General features: G+C 41.3%; 1 protein-coding gene across 3 annotated transcripts in view; it reads left to right on the top strand.

Annotated features, from left to right (window-relative positions):
- The window catches only part of mapkap1 (MAPK associated protein 1), a 453,244-nt gene that overhangs the window by 180,125 nt on the left and 252,902 nt on the right, over positions 1-20,217 (top strand). For all 3 annotated transcript variants that reach the window (XM_039764445.1, XM_039764443.1, XM_039764446.1), the window contains one exon: positions 10,284-10,460. In XM_039764445.1, the coding sequence (XP_039620379.1) occupies positions 10,284-10,460 (177 nt within the window). The remainder of the gene's footprint in view (positions 1-10,283; positions 10,461-20,217) is intronic.

Genomic DNA, 20,217 nt, shown 5'->3' with positions numbered 1-20,217 from the left:
AAGATAATTATATACACAAAACCAGAGGCTGTTTAGGGCTTCATTAAATCATCTTATTGTCATTTTTCTAACAAACCTGTGTAAATCTACAAGATGACACATGCAGCTTCAGATCACTGTGGCCTTTTGTTTGGAAGAAGCTCATCATTTTTGCTTAATAGTTCTTAATTATGGTACTTTTTAAACTTTAAGTCTTAATCATCACATCTTTTTATTTATTTGTTTTAATTTCCTCCTCATCTTTTCCATTTCCAGTTTCCCTCTTTAGACATGTACAGTTTTTTATCATTCTTTTTTTTTAATATTAGGTGGCTCTGCCCCCTGCTCTCATATGTGGAAGTGGATGTACAGTTTAAACAGATTGTTATTTTCATGGGAATTGTTACATATGCATAATAGACCTTTCTATTTTACATTACAGTGAGTAATTAACCATAGTAAAAAATAGTAAAACGTAATAACGTGTGTTTCATGTTACGTTAGAGTTATTCATTGCGTTATACATTTTCATTCTATTTGGCTTTGAAATGAACACGCAGATACTTTTTAAACTTACACTTTTACTGTAAAACCTCGTTAAAAATAATATTTGGAATTTACTTTTCGTCAATATCGCATTGAATTTCGATTCCGTGTTTGGAGTTTCTTTCTCTCTAATAAATAACCCGACTTTTTCAAATGTTTGTCTCTGTGATTTGTCATTTGTCATATCAAAAGCTATTCTAATGGGAGACTGTAAACGTTTTAATACGAATGGCATATCAAGATCTCCTCTGGTGTCTCATGTTATCCCCTAAAGATGTACTACATCACCTTTCTTGTCGCCTGTTCAAATGTTAGAATTGTTCGACCAATTTTGAATACAACTAATCTTGTCCTATTGCTTAGCCCATCACTCAGACAGAAATTACGCACTAGCATTATGATACGTCCTTCTTTCAACATTAATTTGGCCGGTGAAAGACTGGATGGTGTTAACGGTTGTCGATATTCTTTGTGATATTGTAAGTTGATGTTTTCATCTTCCACACCATCACCACCAACTGCTTCAGCACAGTCTATTGATATGCATCTTACCAATTTGCCGTGTAACCGATTGACAATTATCACGTTAATTCATTTGACTTCTCGGTGCTAGGATTGCCTGGGTACTCATTTCTTTTGTTGATAACCCTTCGGGATGAAATTCTTCAAAAAGATTTATAGATATGGATAGACATATATATATATATAGACTAGACATTAAGCCCGTTACAATAACGGGCGCTAGAACAGTAGTGCATAAACATTAGTAGGAACAGTCTATAATAAATGGCAAGGGACCTTGTATGTGGCTGTAATGTGCGTCACTGTATTATGTACCTTTAATTTTCTCTCTCAGTAATACTGTTACAGTGTAACCTCGGTTCATAACCATAATTCGTTCCAAAACTCTGGTTTTAACCCGATTTGGTCGTGAACCGAAGTAATTTCCCCCATAGGATTGTATGTAAATACAATTAATCCATTCCAGACCGTATGAACTTTATGTAAATTTCTATTTTTTTAAGTTTTTAAGCACAAATATATACTCGGCAAAAAAAGAAACGTCTCTTTTTCAGGACTGTGTGTTTCAACAATAATGTTTTAAAAATCCAAATAACTTGACAGATCTTCATTGTAAAGGGTTTAAACAATGTTTTCCATGCATGTTCAATTAACCCTAATCAATGAATTAACATGCACCTGTGGAATGGTCGTTAAGACCTTAACAGCTTACAGAAAGTAGGCATTTAAGGTCACAGTTCTAAAAGCATGGACACTAAAGAGACTTGTCTACCGACTGTGAAAGATGCCCAGGGTCCCTGCTCATCTGCGTGAACGTGCATTAGGCCTGCTGCAGGGAGGCATGAGGACTGCTGAATAAATTGCCATGTCCGCACTGTGAGGCGCCTAAGACAGCGCTACAGGGAGACAGGAAGGACAGCTGATCATCCTCGCAGTGGAAGACCACGTGTAACAACACCTGCACAGGATCGGTACATCCGAATATCACACCTGCGTGACAGGTACAGGATGGCCACAACAACTGCCCGAGTCACACCAGGAACACACAATCCCTCCATCAGTGCTCAGACTGTCCGCAATAGGCTGAGAGAGGCTGGACTGAGGGCTTGTAGGCCTGTTGTAAGGCAGGTCCTTACCAGACATCACCAGCAACAACGCCGCCTATGGGCACAAACCCACCTTAGCTGGACCAGACAGGAGTGGCAAAAGTGCTCTTCACTGATGAGTCGGGTTTTGTCTCACCAGGGGTGATGGGCGGATTCGTGTTTATCGTCGAAGGAATGGCGTTACACGAGGCCTGTACCCTGGGCGGGATCGATTTGGATCGATGGCTAGGGCCATTCCCCCCAGAAATGTCCAGGAACTTGCAGGTGCCTTGGTGGAAGAGTGGGGTAACATCTCCCAGCAAGAACTGACAAATCTGGTCCAGTCCATGAGGAGGAGATGCACTGCAGTACTTCAAGCAGCTGGTGGCCACACCAGAGACTGACTGGTACTTTTGATTTTGAGCCTCCCTTCATTTTTCAGTTTATGTCTTATGGTGTTGACTCTTTTAGTGTTCATACAAATATTTACACATTAAGTTTACTGAAAGTAAAAACAGTTGAAAGTCAGAGGACGTTTCTTTTTTTGCTGAGTATAGTTAATTATACCATTGAATGCACAGCGTAATAGTAAAAATGTAAAAACACTGAATAACACTGAGAAAACCTTGAACAACAGAGAAAACTAACACTGCAAGAGTTTGCGCTACAGACTTACGACTTAATAAACAACCAAGAAAAGTAACATTGCAACAACGCACGGGCGCGCCTGTGTGTGTGTGTCTCTCTCTCGCGGCCCTGCATGTGTGTGTCTGTCTGTCTGTCTGTCTCGCGCGCCTGCATGCATGTGTGTGAGTGTGTGTCTGTCTGTCTCGTGCGTGCCTGTGTGTGTGTCTGTGTCTGTCTCGTACGCGTCTGTGTCAGTCTCGTGCGCGCCTGTGTGTGTGTCTGTCTGTCTCGCATGTGCGCCTGTGTGTGTGTGTGTGTGTGTGACTCTCTCTCTCTCTCTGTCTCTCTTTCTCTCTGCACAGGAAGAGACTGAACACGTGCTGTGTGGCCCGTGCATTTGCACTTCAGCAGAAGACACACACGGACACCTGGACGCACACGGGTTTTATTAAAGAGGATATAGACATATACGAGGTGCGATCCAAAAGTTCCCGGAATGCATTTATTTAAAAGTATACACACCAAATAACAATTAATGGTGAACAGTTCCTTCAAAATAGTCACCCGCTGAGTTGATACACCAATCCCAACGTGATTTCAACCTTTCGAAGCACCTCTGGAAGTGTGTTCGGCGTCGGTTGTTACTGCTTGGATCTCCTCCACCGTCTCATATCTGTGTCCCTTGAGCCTCATCTTCATCTTAGGAAATAAAAAAAAAAAAATCGGACAGTGCTAAATCAGAGTACAGAGGCTGGGGAATGGCAGTAAACTTTGTAGAAGCCAGAAATTCGCGCACAATCAGGTGTGTGAGCTGGTGCATTGTCGTGATGCAAAAGAAATGACTTGTCAGCCCACATCTGAGGACATGTTTGGAGAATTCTATTTCGCAAACTCCTTAGAACATCTCTGTAGAATGTTTCATTCACCGTCTGGATGACACCCTTCACATCGGTTAAGCAAATGAGCATTGACTTGGTGTTGCTGTGAACTTGTCGAGCTTTTTTGGGTCTTTCAAATCACTCATTTTCACGAACAACCCTTCACAGACACAACCGAAGTTTAAGTGAGAACTGAACGAGAAACTATATATATGTTTGAACATTTGCAAAAGCTTCTCCACTAACTATATAGTTACACTTCTGCCTACTCAGCCTTTACTGGAATACTTAAGGACACAAAAAGCGTAAGTGTAGGTAATGGCAAATATATATATATATTGTAATTACCAGAGCAATTTCACAAAGTCCTAGGGAAAAGAAAGGGGAGCTAACTGGACAACTCTCTTTAATTTGTATGTTCACATTAACAAGTGCACAATGGCACTGCAAAATATAACAAAAAACAAAAAAGCACACCATTCCTTGGCTCTTGCAAAGTGCCTGCTAGGGCAATCTCTATTAAAGTTCAGTACTTGAGCAGGTCAGTTTTAGGGGCTCCGTCCTGGTAGGTTCAGGTCCAACAAATGACTCCTTACAGGGCAGTCTGGCTGGGGGGCTGGCTTTTGAATGGTTCCAACTGGAAGGCGCTGGGCTTTCGCTGTGTGCATCATAAGCCTGCACTGAACTGTGGAAGGAAGTGACCAGACAGTTAGTGACAGCGCTCCCCTCTGTTCCATAGTGGTATAACTTGCTTAGTCTGAGCCCTGAAGGTGACACTATATAGGTTGGTATATATGTATATACACACACAGTTCCCTCCATAATGCTTTGGGCAAAGACACATTTCTCCTTGATTTTTTCCACTTTGCTCCCCAGTTTAAATGACAAATCAAAAGATTCTGATGTCATTGTAGTGCGCATTGCAGACTTTCATTTAAGGGTGTTTGCACAGAATTTCAGTCACACCATGTAGAAATGACAACACTTTTTATACATGGCCCAAACATTTCAAGGCACTATAATGTTTGGGTCGTAGCATTAATTAGGACTGTTAAAGAAGTCAGATTTAGGACTTTGTCGCATGCAGCGACTGCCTGAAGTCACCCCTGAATAATCCGTTTCATTATTGGGCTCGGCTGAAAAACATGGCACTGTTTAAATCAACAAATCTGGCCACTGACACTAACACATTGTTTGAAATGAAAAGCAGCTGCCACAGTGGTGGTCCTGCTGGACCATCTCTGAGATGTGCCACTTTAGTGTGAATGGCGTTTTTCAGGGCCTCATCCATGCCACTTACAAAAGCTGCACAGGCAGTTTGGCCACAGCGGCGTCCCCTGGTGTTCCCACCTGATAATAAAGTCAACCTGCCTTTGTCCACCAATGACAGCTGGCAGATTTCTCTTCCTCCCCACCCTCCTTGCTGGCTGTGAACTGTCAGACGCACTCTATTTATGGCTGGTACCCTTAGCTCCTCTCCAAACTTAAGGAAATTTATAGTGGCAAATGTGATCAGATTACTGTTAAGCTCGCTTTTGGAAAATTTACAGTTTACATTAATATTAATGTATCATTATTACCTGCGTCGTGTAATAAATAACTGCTGTTTTGACAGCATTAGTATAGATCACATGCAGTGAGCACTCTTAACAAAAACAGTCTTTTAAAAGGGGTTTGTGAATTAATTGGGGAAATTGCAAATCAGGTAGTCGGCCAAATAATTCATTGTCACATCCAATCAATAAACTTTGTAAATCAACTCATTTAATTTATAAATGATCTATATAGATCAAACGACCAATTAAACAATTAGCATACATTTTGCAATTAATTAATTTTACCATCAATCACACAATTAAACTTCAAAATTTAAATTGCCGAGTTTGGAAGCAATCTTGACACGAGGACTCTTTGGTAATACTTCATGCCTTTGGAACACACTCTGACACGGCTGAATTTATATTGCTAAAAAGCTACGTGGCCTGCTGTGGGAGGCAAGAAAACGTAACGTCTGGAGGTTGTGAGGTGCTCTTGACGCTCCCCTCCACCGCCGCCCCCCTCAGAAAAATGTAAAATTCATCTGCTGGCTCGAGAGACACCGGCTGGAAAAATCAGAACAATGGCTCCGGCTTCGTCATCCTGTCCATTGAGTGTACATTCATGGATATGTGTGTGTGTCCCATTAGTTTAAAGATCTCAAACCTTAGGTCCCAGATCAGCCTCTACACTCGGTACGTTCTGGACACGTTTAGAGAAGTGAGAAAAGTGCTATGTAAATGTAAAGAATTATTATTACTTGGTCCAAGGCCTTGAGACCCGTTTTTCATTCCAGTGGAGCAGAGCACCTCAGGCTCTCATTTTATTACTTCAAGTCCACGTTGTTAGCAGAGTTCAAGTTGCAAGTCATGGATGTGCAGCCACTCAGAAAGATTCATTTCAACCTTTTGGTTTGACCATGAGGTATTTTTTGATATTCAGTATGAAGGGAGAACAGGAGATTGTGGTGTGGATTGAATGAAATGGGGTCAAGCTTGGAAATAGATAGAAACGTTAGTATAGTCGGCAGGATGACATTAGATAGATAGATAGATACTTTATTAATCCCCAAGGGGAAATTCACATACTCCAGCAGCAGCATACTGATACAAACAGTATTAATTAAATAGTGATAAGATAAAAAAATAATTAAAATACAGTACAAGTTAAAAAAATGCAAGGTGGAGAGTGCAATGCAGGTATAACAGCGTTTACCCCCCCCCCGGGTGGAATTGGAGTCGCATAGTGTGGGGTCTTCTCATTCTGTCAGTGGAGCAGGACGGTGACAGCAGTCTGTGGCTGAAGCTGCTCCTCTGTCTGGAGATGATCCTGTTCAGTGGGTTCACCATGATTGACAGAAGTCTGCTCAGCGCCCGTCGCTCTGCCACAGATGTCAAACTGTTCAGCTCTGTGCCTACAATAGAGCCTGGCTTCCTCACCAGTTTGTTCAGGTGTGAGGCGTCTTTCATCTTTATGCTGCCTCCCCAGCACACCACCGCGTAGAAGAGGCGCCGCCACAACCGTCTGGTAGAACATCTGCAGCATCTTATTGCAGATGTTGAAGGACGCCAGTCTTCTAATGAAGTATAGTCGGCTCTGTCCTTTCTTACATAGAGCATCAGTATTGGCAGTCCAGTTTATCATCCAGCTGCACTCCCAGGTATTTATAGGTCTGCACCTTCTGCACAGTCACCTCTGATGATCACGGGGTCCATGAGGGGCCTGGGCCTCCTAAAATCCACCACCAGCTCCTTGGTTTTGCTGGTGTTCAGTTGTAGGTGGTTTGAATCGCACCATTTAACAAAGTCCTTGATTAGTTTCCAATACTCCTCTTCCTCCTGCCCACTCCTGATGCAGCCCACGATAGCAGTGTCGTCAGCGAACTTTTGCACGTGGCAGGACTCCGAGTTGTATTGGAAGTCCGATGTATGTTGGCTGAACAGGACCAGAGAAAATGCACACACACTTCATCCTACAACAAAGTAATGACCCCAAACATGCTGCTGAGGCAACAGAGCGGTTTGTCAGAGTTAAAAAAATTGGAAAATTCTTAAATGGCCAGTCTAGTCACCCAATTTAAATCAAACTGAGCAGGCCTTCCATATGCGGAAGAAAAAACTTAAGGGGGAAAGGCCCCAAAACAAGCAGGAGCTGAAGATGGCTGCATTAGAAGCTTGGCAAAGCATCACCAAAAAAGATCATCAGCACCTGGTAATGTCTATGAATCTCAGACTCAAGTAGTCATTGCATTCAAGGGATATGCGACAAAGTACTAAATATGATGGCCGTAATGAACCTGCCAATGCTGTGTCCAGACATTATGGTTGTGTGACCAAAATGTCTGCAAATCCCCTTAAATGAAAGTCAGCAATGTGCACTTTAATCACAAGTCTGAATTGTTTGATGTGTAATTTTAAACTGTGGAGCCGAGGGGTCAGTCAAAGAGAAATGGGTCTTTGTCCCAAATATTATGGAGGGCACTGTAACACTCTGTTTATTACCAACAAGCAGGGGCTGAAGATGGCCGCATTCAGTGGCTTGGCAGTGCATCACCAGAGAAGACCCTCAGCGCCTGGTAACGTCTTTTAGTCACAGACTTGTAGAAAAAGTGTTGTTTGACCATAATGTATGCAGATCGCCTTAAATGAAAGTCTGCAATGTGCACTTTTATCACGTCTGAATAATATGATTTGTAATTTTAAATTGTGGAGAAGAAATAAATCCATACATTTATGGAGGGCACTGAACATTGTGAGGCTGGAACTTCCCTTGTATGGTATATCAGTCAACTGCTTGGCATACTTCTGCACAGACCCAGCCATATTTTAGTTTTACCAAGCAAGCTAACATCAGGTTGAAGGAATCTTACATGAACATGGTGGACGTGAAAACTACAAACTGGGCACAGTAAAATCAAAATGCTGTGTGCTGGCGGTGCTGTCCATTCCGCCAGAGTACACACATACGTAGTTTGCATCACAGGTTCATCTTTCTGAATTTTACTGGAGTAAAAGTTTTCAGACTTTATTGAATGAGAAATAAAGTCGTTGAAACAAAAATGTATAGCGTTAAAGGACCCAAAAACAAGCGAATGTGGAATGCCCCTCTGCTGCCTCTCGTACTCTGCCATGGGGTAACAGTGCCCCCTGTAGCTTGATTTGGGCTCTGTAAACATAGGTGCCCCTTCCTGACTGGATGCGTTTCCAATTTAATTGTTTCTTTTCACCAAGTCCATACATAACAGATATATTTGTAAGCTCAATACAATGACAGTAAAGTCCTAAATGTTTCTACATTGGCGTACACAATTCAATGGTTAAATATCATAAATCAGGCCAGTACAAAGTGTCCCATTCTTCCTCCTGTGACACCTTCTGCTGGTACCAAGTGCTGTCCATCTGATTTACAAGATATTTGGAATTGGTACACGCTAATCAAACAAATCTCATACTGTGCCCCCATACATCCCTTACTGTAAAGCTGTAAATAAAACTCTGGATGAATTTGGCACTTTCTGAGTTTCTTGATTTGATGCCTGCAGATCTCCTGTATGCACACCTTTCTCATTTTCTGCAGCTCCAACTCGGGTGATAGTTGGACTTCATCAGTGTTTACTCCCCTGCGCCCTGATGCTCTAAGAGGGCCTTGTACAACCACAGACTTTCATCTTTATGTACAAGATAAGCCGTTTTTCCTATACATCATCACTAGATGGGAAAGAAAGGCCTGGTCTTTAATGCTTGACAAAGCACAATTTCTATTTTACCACTAGACATTAAGCCAGGTGCTAGAACAGTAGTGCATTAACATTTGTATGAACAGTCAATATTAAATGGCAAGGGACCTTGTATGTGGCTGTAATGTGCGTCACTGTATCGTGTGCCTTTAATTTTCTCTCGCAGTAATACTGGTTTGTATTTCCGTAAAATGCCTGTAATTTTCTTTGACAGTAATACAGTGGAACCTCGGTTCACGACCATAATTCGTTCCAAAACTCGATTTGGTAATTTTCCCCCATAGGATTATATGTAAATACAATTAATCCGTTCCAGACTGTATGAACTGTATGTAAATATATATATTTTTAAGTTTTTAAGCACAAATATAATTAATTATACCATAGAATGCACAGCATAATAGTAAACTAAATGTAAAAACATTGAATAACACTGAGAAAACCTTGAACAACAGAGAAAACTAACACTGCAATAGTTTGCGCTATAGTGCTACAAACCGCTAGCTAAAAACAATTTTTTTAATGAGTTTTCAGCGCAGTGAAAAAAATTAACATTTGAAAAATCCGTAATTTAATAAACAACCAAGAAAAGTAACATTGCAACAATGCATGCGCACACCTGTGTGTGTGTGTCTCTCTCGCACGCCTGTGTGTGTGTCTCTCTCGCACGCCTGTGTGTGTGTGTCTCTCTCTCTCACATGCCTGTGTGTGTGTGTCTCTCTCTCACGCCTGTGTGTGTGTGTCTCTCTCACACCTGTGTGTGTATGTCTCTCCTGCGCCTGTGTGTGTGTGTCTCTCTCGCGCGCCTGTGTGTGTGTCTCTCTCTCTCGCACGCCTGTGTGTGTGTGTCTCTCTCTCTCGCACGCCTGTGTGTGTGTCTCTCTCTCTCTCTCTCTCTCTCTCTGCACAGGAAATGTACAGGGAGAGACTGAACACGTGCGGCCCCACATGCGCACTTCACCAGAAGACACACACACACACAGACACCTGGACGCACACAGGGATTTTATTAAAGAAGATTTGCTGCTTGCTGTTTGCTGACTTGCATTGATCTGGTTTAAAATATATCGGCTCTTTGCCAAAGGATACTTTTGGCAAATGTTTAGTTCAGCGGCCTTCTGCTGTGTTTGTTTTCAGACTGCAGTAAACACTAGAAACGATGTGCCAAGTGAATGAATAAATGAAAAGTTTACAGAAGTAGGCAGCAGCTATGTGGGTGAAGCTTGCCCTTTTCCCTTACGTGACCACGTGTTCCTGCGGCATCTTAAACAATATTGTTCTCGGTGCTGTCAGATTCTCTTTGCTGTGCATGAACTATTTTACTTGCTATATTCTGATTTCTTCCTTGTTGTTTTGTTTTTTCCCCACCAACAGTGAAAATGTCAGTGCATACTGTCTCCATATTGCAGAGGATGATGGGGAAGTGGACACAGATTTTCCACCGCTCGACTCCAACGAGCCCATTCATAAGTTTGGCTTCAGCACCCTGGCACTGGTTGAGAAGTACTCTTCACCGGGGCTGGCAGCAAAACAGTCCCTCTTTGTTCGAATGTAAGTGCTCAGAGTTCCACTCCTCTGCTTCCCCATCTTGAGTTCTTGCTTGCTTCCTATGTTACTTAAGCCATTAATCTTTTCTGCATGATGAAGTGTTTTAAATCATAGAAAATTTCAATTAATTTTCTTTTCTTTTTTTTTTTTTTCTCCCAATTTTTTTTGGTAGTAAAGTAAGGAAAAAGTAATGTTGTTTGGCATGCTCACTCAAAAATATGTATTCACTCCTCTCTGTATTGCTTACTCTTCTAAAAGCAAGCAAAACGATTTAGAAATCATTTTTCTTTGAATGAAGTGGTACTGATTGGAAACGGAGTGAAATCATCAAGGTAGCAGGACAATAGCGGTACATGAGCAAGAGGAAAAGAAAGTGTCACAGGTTAGGAGCCACTTTTCAGTTGATACAGAGGATACGACACTCTCTGGCTAGTGTCTTAGCAGGTTGAGTCAGAGTACAAAAACTTTGGAATAAGTGGAGGATATCACTTGTAACACAAAGCTAATTGCGTAAGCAACCTCATTGGTTATCCTAAACTGTTCTTCTTCAGAGCTCTAAAGGTAAGTTGCAGATCCTGAAATGGACAGGAAGCCAGTGCAGTGAAGACAGCTGAAATGTTTCTGATGAGCATTTGGTTAGAATTAAACAGTAGTATCTTCTGCTGTTTGAAGATATACAGTCATGTGAAAAACTTTGGTAACTCCTCTTAATTCTTTAGATTTTTGTTTCTCATTGGCTGAGCTTTCAAAGTAGCAACTTCCTTTTAATATCTGACATGCCTTATAGACACAGTAGGATTTCAGCAGTGACATTAAGTTTATTGGATTAACTGAAAATATGCAGTATGCATCATAACAAAATTAGACAGATGCATAAATTTGGGCACCCCAACAGAGATATGACATCAATACTTAGCTGAGCCTCCTTTTGCCAGTCTAACAGCCTCTAGATGCTGTCCTCCTATAGCCTTTGATGAGTGTGTGGATTCTGGATGGAGGTATTTCTGACCATTCTTCATACAACATCTCTCCAGCTCAGTTCAATTTGATGGACAGCCTGCTTCAAATCATCCCTTAGATTTTCGATGATATTCGAGTCAGGGGACTGTGACGGCCATTCCAGAACATTGTGCTTCTTCCTCTGCATGAATTCCTTTGTAGATTTCCAACAGTGTTTTGGGTCATTGACTTGTTGGAATATCCAACCCCTGCGTAACTTCAACTTTGTGACTGATGCTTGAACATTATCCTGAAGAATTTGTTGATATTGGGTTGAATTCATCCGCCCCTCGACATTAACAAGGTCCCCAGTCCCTGAACTAGCCACACAGCCCCACAGCATGATGGACCCTCCACCAAATTTGACAGGAGGTGGCAGGTGTTTTTCTAGGAATGCGGTGTTGTTCTTCCGCCATGCAAAGTGCTTTTTGTTCTGACCAAATAACTCCATTTGTGTCTCATCAGTCCAAAGCACTTTGTTCCAAAATGAATCTGGCTTGTCTAAATGAGCATTGACATACAACAAGCGACTCTGTTTGTGGTGTGAGTGCAGAAAGGGCTTCTCTCTCATCACCCTGCCATACAGATGTTCTTTGTGCAAATTGCACTGAATTGTAGAACGATGTACAGATACACCATCTGCAGCGAGATGTTCTTGCAGGTCTGTGGAGGTGATCTGTGGTTGTCTGTCACCATTCTCACAATCCTGTCATGTGCCGCTCCTGTATTTTTCTTGGCCTGCCAGACCTGCTGAGTTGGTTTAACAGCAACTGTGCCTGTGGCCTTCCATTTCCTGATTCCATTCCTTACACTTGAAACTGACAGTTTAAACCTCTGAGATGACATTTTGTAGCCTTCACCTAAACCAGGAGACTCAACAATCTTTGTTTTCAGATCTTCTGAGAGTTGCTTTGAGGATCCCATGCTGTCTGTCACTCTTCAGAGGAGAGTCAAAGGGAAGCACAACTTGCAATTGACCACCTTAAATACCTTTGACCACTCATGATTGGACACTCCTGTCTATGAAGTTCAAGGCTTGACGAGCTCATCCAACCAAGTCATCAGCATTGAGCAGTGACAGGCATTCAAATCAGCAAAGTGACAAGGGGACCCACATTTGTGCACAGCCAGTTTTTCACATTTGATTTAATTTCATAAACTAAATACTGCGTCACTAAAAATCTTTGTTCTGAAAATACCGCAGTGCTCAGATATTCCTAGGAAATGAAAGACACACCACTAGTATCTTATTGTTGAAAGGAGAGTCAATTATTATACAGGCTGAGAGGGGTTCCCAAAGTTTTTCATATGACTGTGTTTATTTAATATTTCTTGTATAACACTCCACAGAAAATGTAGTCATCTGAGTAATAGTGATGTTAATTCTGTATTCCAAGATGAATGGTAGCTATGAAGACAAACTGGAGGCAACAAGTGTGGGAAAAATGTTTAAGATGCACATGCCCACAGGCATAAACAGATTTTAAGAAAAATAAATACTTTGTTGCAAGTAAATATACTGGTATAACAAAACCACTTTGTCTTTCCTTTCCTATAATCAATTTAATTTGACCAATCCAAGCAAAGAATCAGTTTCCCCTTCACAAACTTACTTCCTGTATTGAAGATCTTATGAGGTGTGACAATGAAATATCTCAAATTTAAGACCGAATTGTCACTTACAACACAATGAGTCACAGGTCAAAGAAATGCACTGTTGTGAACAGTCACGATCAGTCACAAATGTGCAACATCCGGCTCAGAAGTGGTCTCGTTGCCGTGTGAGCCAATAGGAGAACACTTTTAGTCGGTGCCACAGAGACTGTCTTCTGAACACTGCGAGCTGAACATTTCCTGGTGATTTTAGCTGAGCTCCCACTGTCTCTCTCTGTGTCAGCCCCCCGCCATTTCTACACAGCATCACAACTACACTCTACTAGTCCACAGTGCAGATCTCATCCTCCATGTCAAGTGAATTGCCATGGACTCGCACTACAAAGCATCTCATTTCAAGTATTTATGCTATGGTGAACTGCTGGCCGGTCGGTCGGTCATGAACCTGCAACATCCGGCCCAGCATTGGTCTCCTTGACGCAAATCCTTTCCTTGTCACCAACTGAATTGCCATGGACTCGCACCATGAAGCATCTCATTTCAAAGATTTACACTGTGGTGAACTGACGCTAGTCAGTAGCGAACCTGCAACATCTGGCTCAAAAGCAGTTTCTTTGTGGTGTGAGCTACTGGGAGAATTCCTTTAGACAGCTACAACAACAACAACAACATTTATTTATATAGCACATTTTCATAAGCGGAGAGCTTCCAGATGACACCAGCTGAGCTCTTTCCGTCAGTCCCCACTTTTTCTGCACAGTGTCACCTCTAAAAAGATGCACCGCAATTTTACGTTTGTCATCAATGTCATACCCCTGGATACCACTGGTGTGGCTTCAGAACAGATCTCTGACCGTCTTTGAGTGGCCCAGCCAAAGCCCAGACTTAAACCCGTAAAACATTTGTGGGGAGACCTGAAGGTGGCAGTTTACAAGACTCTTCCCATCCAGTCTAAAGAGGCCTTAGAGGATCTGCCAGGAAGAATGTGTTAAGCTGTGCCAAATCCAGCTGTGCAAAGCTTGGCATTCTGCAGAGTATGGATAAAGTGTTTTGCTGCAGCAGGGTGTTTATGGTTGTGGTGAAAAATTCAAACATGGCTGGACGAGTGTTAAGCATAAAGAAAGAGCGTAATGCTTGTCAACATCCACTACCGATGACAGCATTGTGAGAGTCGATATTATAATTCTGACAAACCATTGAGGATTCCAACACCTGCTTAGACCTTCATCGTATAAAACTCAGATCACTGCTTGCTGCTTCTTTTTGGTGCAAATGGAGAGTAGATTGGAAATGCTTACTCCTAGAAATTAAAAAGCTACTGTGGTACAAATAATTAAAAAAAAAGAAAAAAACTGTGGAAGAAATCAACATATTAAAGATAGGAACTTACTCTATGCTAGGGCAAGTTTGATAAAAGCTCTTAGAGTTAGAATCCAGGCAGGAGGAAACTTGTCCATTGCATCTTTAATTAACTCTTCAGCAAATGCTGAAGAGAGCACATTCATTACAGCAGTCTGTTACAGAATGGTCAGAAAAATAAGGGCACAGGTCCATTTTATAAAGAACTGGAGTGCTGGTTAATGCATACATTTACTCTGATTGGTTCATTGACTCATTGACTCACACCCAAATGGCTTATCTAAATAAAAATGTATTCTACTACATCCGTCTTCCTATATCTCTTAGGTTCAGCTATTGCCCTTGAACTGTCTGTGTATGTAACGACTGTCTTGGGTTTTTGTTTAGAGGACATCTGCTGATCTCTTAATCATCTCCTAATACATTTCGTGTATTACGTCAACCTTCCTCCTAGTACATTCTTGTCTTTTAGTTGCTTAACCACTTCGGTAGTTCCCGTCATGACATTTCTTAAAGAAATGCTTTTATACTTCACTGTGCACAGCAAACCAAAATACTTAACTATTGTTACCTCAAATTTATTCTGCGACCCCACGCCAGGTTTTCCACAGGTACATGTGGAATCTCTTCAGCCAGCTCAAGCAATATAATAAAGAATTGCAGATAATTAATTATTGACTTACCCTCATACATTTCTTGAGGTTCTGTATAAAGACAAATCTCCCCATTGGAACAAATAAAGTACTGTCTTATCTATTTCTCTATTATATAGTGCCTTTCATATCTATCTGTGTCTGTCTGATCATTTCTATAATCTCACATTTATGAGCACAGTTTTGTTGAATCCAGTCATTTTCTAAATAAAACGTGTGGCTCCCTCACCGTGGAGAGAAGTAATTCATCATCGCATGCTAACTAAGGCTTGGATGTAATCCAAACAACTGTAGACTCAGCCTGAATTACAGGTTATTCCTAAAAACCGAAGTCCACAAAAGAGAAAGGTGATCGATGAAAGACGCAGAGACCAGTGCATTCAGTAGGCTAGACTGGAATACAAAGTAAATGAGGAAAAATTCCTGTTTTTTAAAAAAGTAGCTTGTAGTAGATCTGTTGAGGTAAACTCAAGAGGAACAAAAGTCGTGGAACAATTCTGGTTTTTATGTGGCAATTCATTTTCAAAAACTGCAAATTCAAATAGTTGATCTTACTCATGGGTTTTGGTTTAACTAGGCTTTTTTTCCCCCCATTTCTCCTATCAGTAGTGTAAAGTAAAAACTGTTAGGACCACCAGGTCAGTGCTGGGAGTTCAGCACTCCAGATATTAGGGTAATGTTGGCAGTACAGTTTGAAGCAGAACACATGAGGTGTTACAGCAGAGAGGAGCATTCCTCTGTCTAACAGACTCCTTCATTTTTCCTAGACAGGTATACAATGTCGACTCACCATTAGTTTTCCGTAACTTCCCGCTGATCAGTTCTGCACTTTGTAATCTGTTATATGTAGAAGTGATGAACAAGGAATAAAGAGGTGACTGCTGAGTAAACCCCCCTTTAGCTCTTTGGTGTCCTAAAGGCCTATAAAATACACTCACCGGCCACTTTATTAGGTACACCTGTCCAATTGCTTGTTAACATAAATATCTAATCAGCCAATCACATGGCAGCAACTCAATGCATTTAGGCATGTAGGGATTGTCGAGGCAACCAGCTGAAGGTTAAGCCGAGCATCAGAATAGGGAAGAAAGGTGATTGAAGAGTCTTTGAACGTGGAATGATTGATTGTTGGTGTCAGACGGGCTGGTCTGAGTATTTCAGAAACTGCTGATCTGCTAGGATTTTCACACACAGGGTTTACAGAGAATGGTCCAAAAAGGGAAAATATCCAGTGAGCAGCAGTTCCCTGGTTGAAAATGCCTTGTTGATGCCAGAGATCAGAGGAGAATGGCCAGACTGGTTTGAGCTGATAAAAAGGCAACAGGAACTGAAATCAGCACTCGTTACAACCGAGATATGCAGAAGAGCATCTCTGAATGCGCAACACGTTGAACTTTGAAGCAGATGGGCTACAGCAGCTCGAGACCACACCAAGTGCCACTCGTGTTGGCTAAGAACAGGAAACTGAGGCTACAATTATCACCAAAATTGAACAACAGAAGATTGCAAAAACATTGCCTGCTCTGATGAGTTTCAATTTGTACTGTGAAATTCAGACAGTAGGATCAGAGTATGGCGTGAATGACATGAAAGCATGGATCCCTCCTGCCTTGTATCAGTGGTTCAGGCTGTTGGTGTAATGGTGTGGGGGATAGTTTCTTGGCACACTTTCGGCCCCTTAGTACCAAGTGAGCATCGTTTAAATGCCACAGCCTACCTGAGTATAGTTTGTAGATTATTTATAAAAGCACATTTAAAACAATAGAGGTTGTGCCAAAGTGCTGTGCAAAAAAGCATTGTAATATACACAATACAAACAATCATGCAAAAAAACAACCAATTGTAACATCCACCACAATCTCATCATACACATTTATCCCTTTATGACCGCAGCGTGCCCATCTTCTGATGGCTACTTCCAGCAGGATAACGTGCCATGTCATAAAGCTCAAACTAATTTCTTGATCATGACAATGAGTTCACTGCACTCAATTGGCCTCAATGGTCACCAGATCTCATTCCAATAATAGAGCATCTTTGGGATGTGGTGGAACGGGAGCTTTGCATCATGGATGTGCAACCGACAAATCTGCAGCAACTGTGTGATGCTATTATGTCAATGTGGATCAAAATTCCTGAGGAATGTTTTCAGCACCTTGTTAAATCTATGCCACGAAGAATTACGGCAGTTCTGAAGGCAAAAGGGAGTCCAACCCGCTACTAGCAAGGTGTACCTAATAAAGTAGGTAGTGAGTGTATAGAGTCCTCCAACTCTGTCAGAGTAATGAAAGTGAGACACAATGGATTTTTGATTTTATATACTTTGTTAATCCCTGAGTGGAGTCAGAGCACAGGCTCAGGCGTTGTACGATACACCTGGAGGATTTTCAGGAAAAGAGTCTTGCTCAAAGGCCCAACAGGGTAGGATCCATTCTTTTGGTAATAGGATTTGAACAGGTAACCAACCGTCCAGATACCAGAGCAGATTTTTAGCCACAGAGCCACCACTTAATCTTTGTCAGCTTTTAATTCTGGCAGTAAGAAGGGTGATTCAGACAGGACAGTCTTTAGTTTTAGTTTTAGCCATATAACAACAAGGAATAACTGAATGCTTTTAAAGTGTGTCCGCTTTATTAGATTTTCTTGTCCTACTTTCTCGTCCAAAAAATGCATTTTATGTGCAAGAGATATTGGGACAGTCTAGCTATTAGCTAAACGAACAGGCTTGATGGACTGAGTGATCATCTCCTCTTGTTTGTCAGATTTCTTATGTTATAATTTAATTAAATAATTAAAATTAGAATCTATAATTATTAACTGTATAATTTTGATAAATTTTATTTTGTTAACAATTATCATTATAGCCATTTTGTTTAACATAGGCATTGTCATTTTCAGTTATTTTTTTCCATAGACAAAAACATATTCTTTGTTATTGCTAGTCACATGACTGCTTCTGCACAGCGTCATGACTGGCGAAATTTGTCAAAGTGAGTATGACAGGTTCGCCAGTGACCTAGTTTGCTGAATTCTTCCTTGAAAATTTGCCATGCTACTGGCTCAGACAAACTTTCTGTTTTCCCTCCAGTGCCCTGTGTTCTTTTGTGTAGCAGCTATTTTAGATGAGGATGTCACCCTCCCAGTCTGCGCTACCTGCCCATCTTGTGTTGTTCATGCACAAAACTTCTCATGCTTACATGCTATAAGTGTACTCCACTTCACAGTGCTGTCTGGTCTGCTTTGAGTATGCGTGATTAATGCGTGATGTCACAATCCAGCTCCAGCTGGATGTGCACTCCACATGCATTTATTTAAAGAAACACAACAAGCAGTACTTTCATTTGAGGGGTACATTGGCTGACCTTAACGAGAATATTCTGAAAATATTTTGTTGTTATGCAAAGATTCATTGTATGTTGCGTCTTCACTGCTGGGTTCAGCATGTTGAGCTTCTCACTATGTAGCACAGATCAGGTAGTGACAGATCAGCACAGATCTGGTAGTTAGTACCTCCCTGAGTATATAACACTGATCCCTTGTGTCCCAGGCTTAACAGCATTTATTTCTATAGCACATTTTCATACAAATAACGTAGCTCAAAGTGCTTCACATGATGAAGAAAGAGAAAAAAGACAAAGTAAGAATTACAATAAGACGAAACTCGTTAACATAGAATAAAAGTAAGATCTGATAGCCAGGGAGGACAGAAAAAAGCAAAAAAAAACTCCAGATTGGCTGGAGAAAAAATAAAATCTGCAGGGGTACCAAGGCCACGAGACCACCCAGCCAACCCCCTCTAGGCATTCTACCTAACATCAATGACCTCAATTAGTCCTCTTTGTAATTAGGGTTCTCATGGAAGGACTTGATGATGATGGTCATGTGGACTTCTGGCCTTTAATCCATCAATGTAGCTGCATCATGGTGCTTTGATCAGGTGGTGGTGGTGCAGGTCGCCACCACAGAAAACTGGATAAAGAACAGAAGAGAGAGTAGGGGTTAGTACAGATTGTGGAGCCACCATGAATAGTAATGGTAATTAATTGAATATACAGAGCATCAGGATTAAACTAAAATGAAGTTATGAGAAAGCCATGTTAAAGTAATGTGTTGTTAGCAGTTTTTTTAAAAGTGCTCCACTGTATTAACCTGGCAAATTCCTATTGGCAGGCAATTCCAGATTTTTGGTGCATAACAGCAGAAGGCCGCCACACCACTTCTTTTAAGTTTAGCTCTTGGAATTCTAAGCAGACACTCATTTGAAGATCTAAGGTTACAGTTTGGAGTATAAGATGTCAGACACTCCGATATATAAGATGGAGTGAGATTATTTAAGGCTTTGCAAACCATAAGCAGTATTTTAAAGTCAATTCTGAATGACACAGGTAACCAGTGTAATGACGCTAGGACTGGTGTGATGTGCTCGGATTTTCTTTTCCTAGTTAGGATTCTAGCAGCTGCATTCTGCACTCGTTGCAAACGATTTATGTCTTTCGGGCTCGGGGTGTGGATGGTGTTAGTTGTGGAGATAGGAGCTCAGGAGACGCAGAGAGATATTAAGGACTCGGAGTTTAGTTTTACGTTTTGGGAGGGCTGAGTTATTAACACTACTGCCTCGTAGCTTAGGTCACATTTTAATAATAAATTATTATAATTGCCATAATAATCAGTCCAGCATAGCTGGTAGACACTTCCCTAGCCCTCAGAGACACTGAAACGACCATTGCACCATTATATTCCACTCAAAACTCATTTAGTTTCTCCCTCCCAGTTGATTCAGTGCATTTCACCGAGATTCCCCAACGCTTTTCTCTTCTCCCCTAAAGTTGAAGCGAAGCAAATTCAGTAGGGCTCGCTCATCACTAATCACGACATTGACCATGCAATGGCAGCTAGCACATCATGATGTCTGTTTTTGAAAGCTTTGCTTCTTTTTGACTTTGAGTTTTGCCTTGTGTTTTGGAGGTGTTGTCTGGACTATTTTTGGAAATTTCTGGTCTGATTGTTAAAAATTCTTTTGCCTGGTCTTGTAAACCTTTGTGTCTTCCTTTCTAATCCTTCCTTAAATATAACAACCTTTGCAACATGCCATTTTTTGAATGCTATGGTGTGTCTTATTCTTGTCTGGTAGATGC

Source organism: Polypterus senegalus, chromosome 9 (assembly GCF_016835505.1).
Source record: "Polypterus senegalus isolate Bchr_013 chromosome 9, ASM1683550v1, whole genome shotgun sequence".
In the NCBI taxonomy this organism is placed as follows: domain Eukaryota; kingdom Metazoa; phylum Chordata; class Cladistia; order Polypteriformes; family Polypteridae; genus Polypterus; species Polypterus senegalus.
The sequence above is the reverse complement of the archived record's forward strand: the minus strand, read 5'-3'. Positions and strand labels throughout refer to the sequence as shown.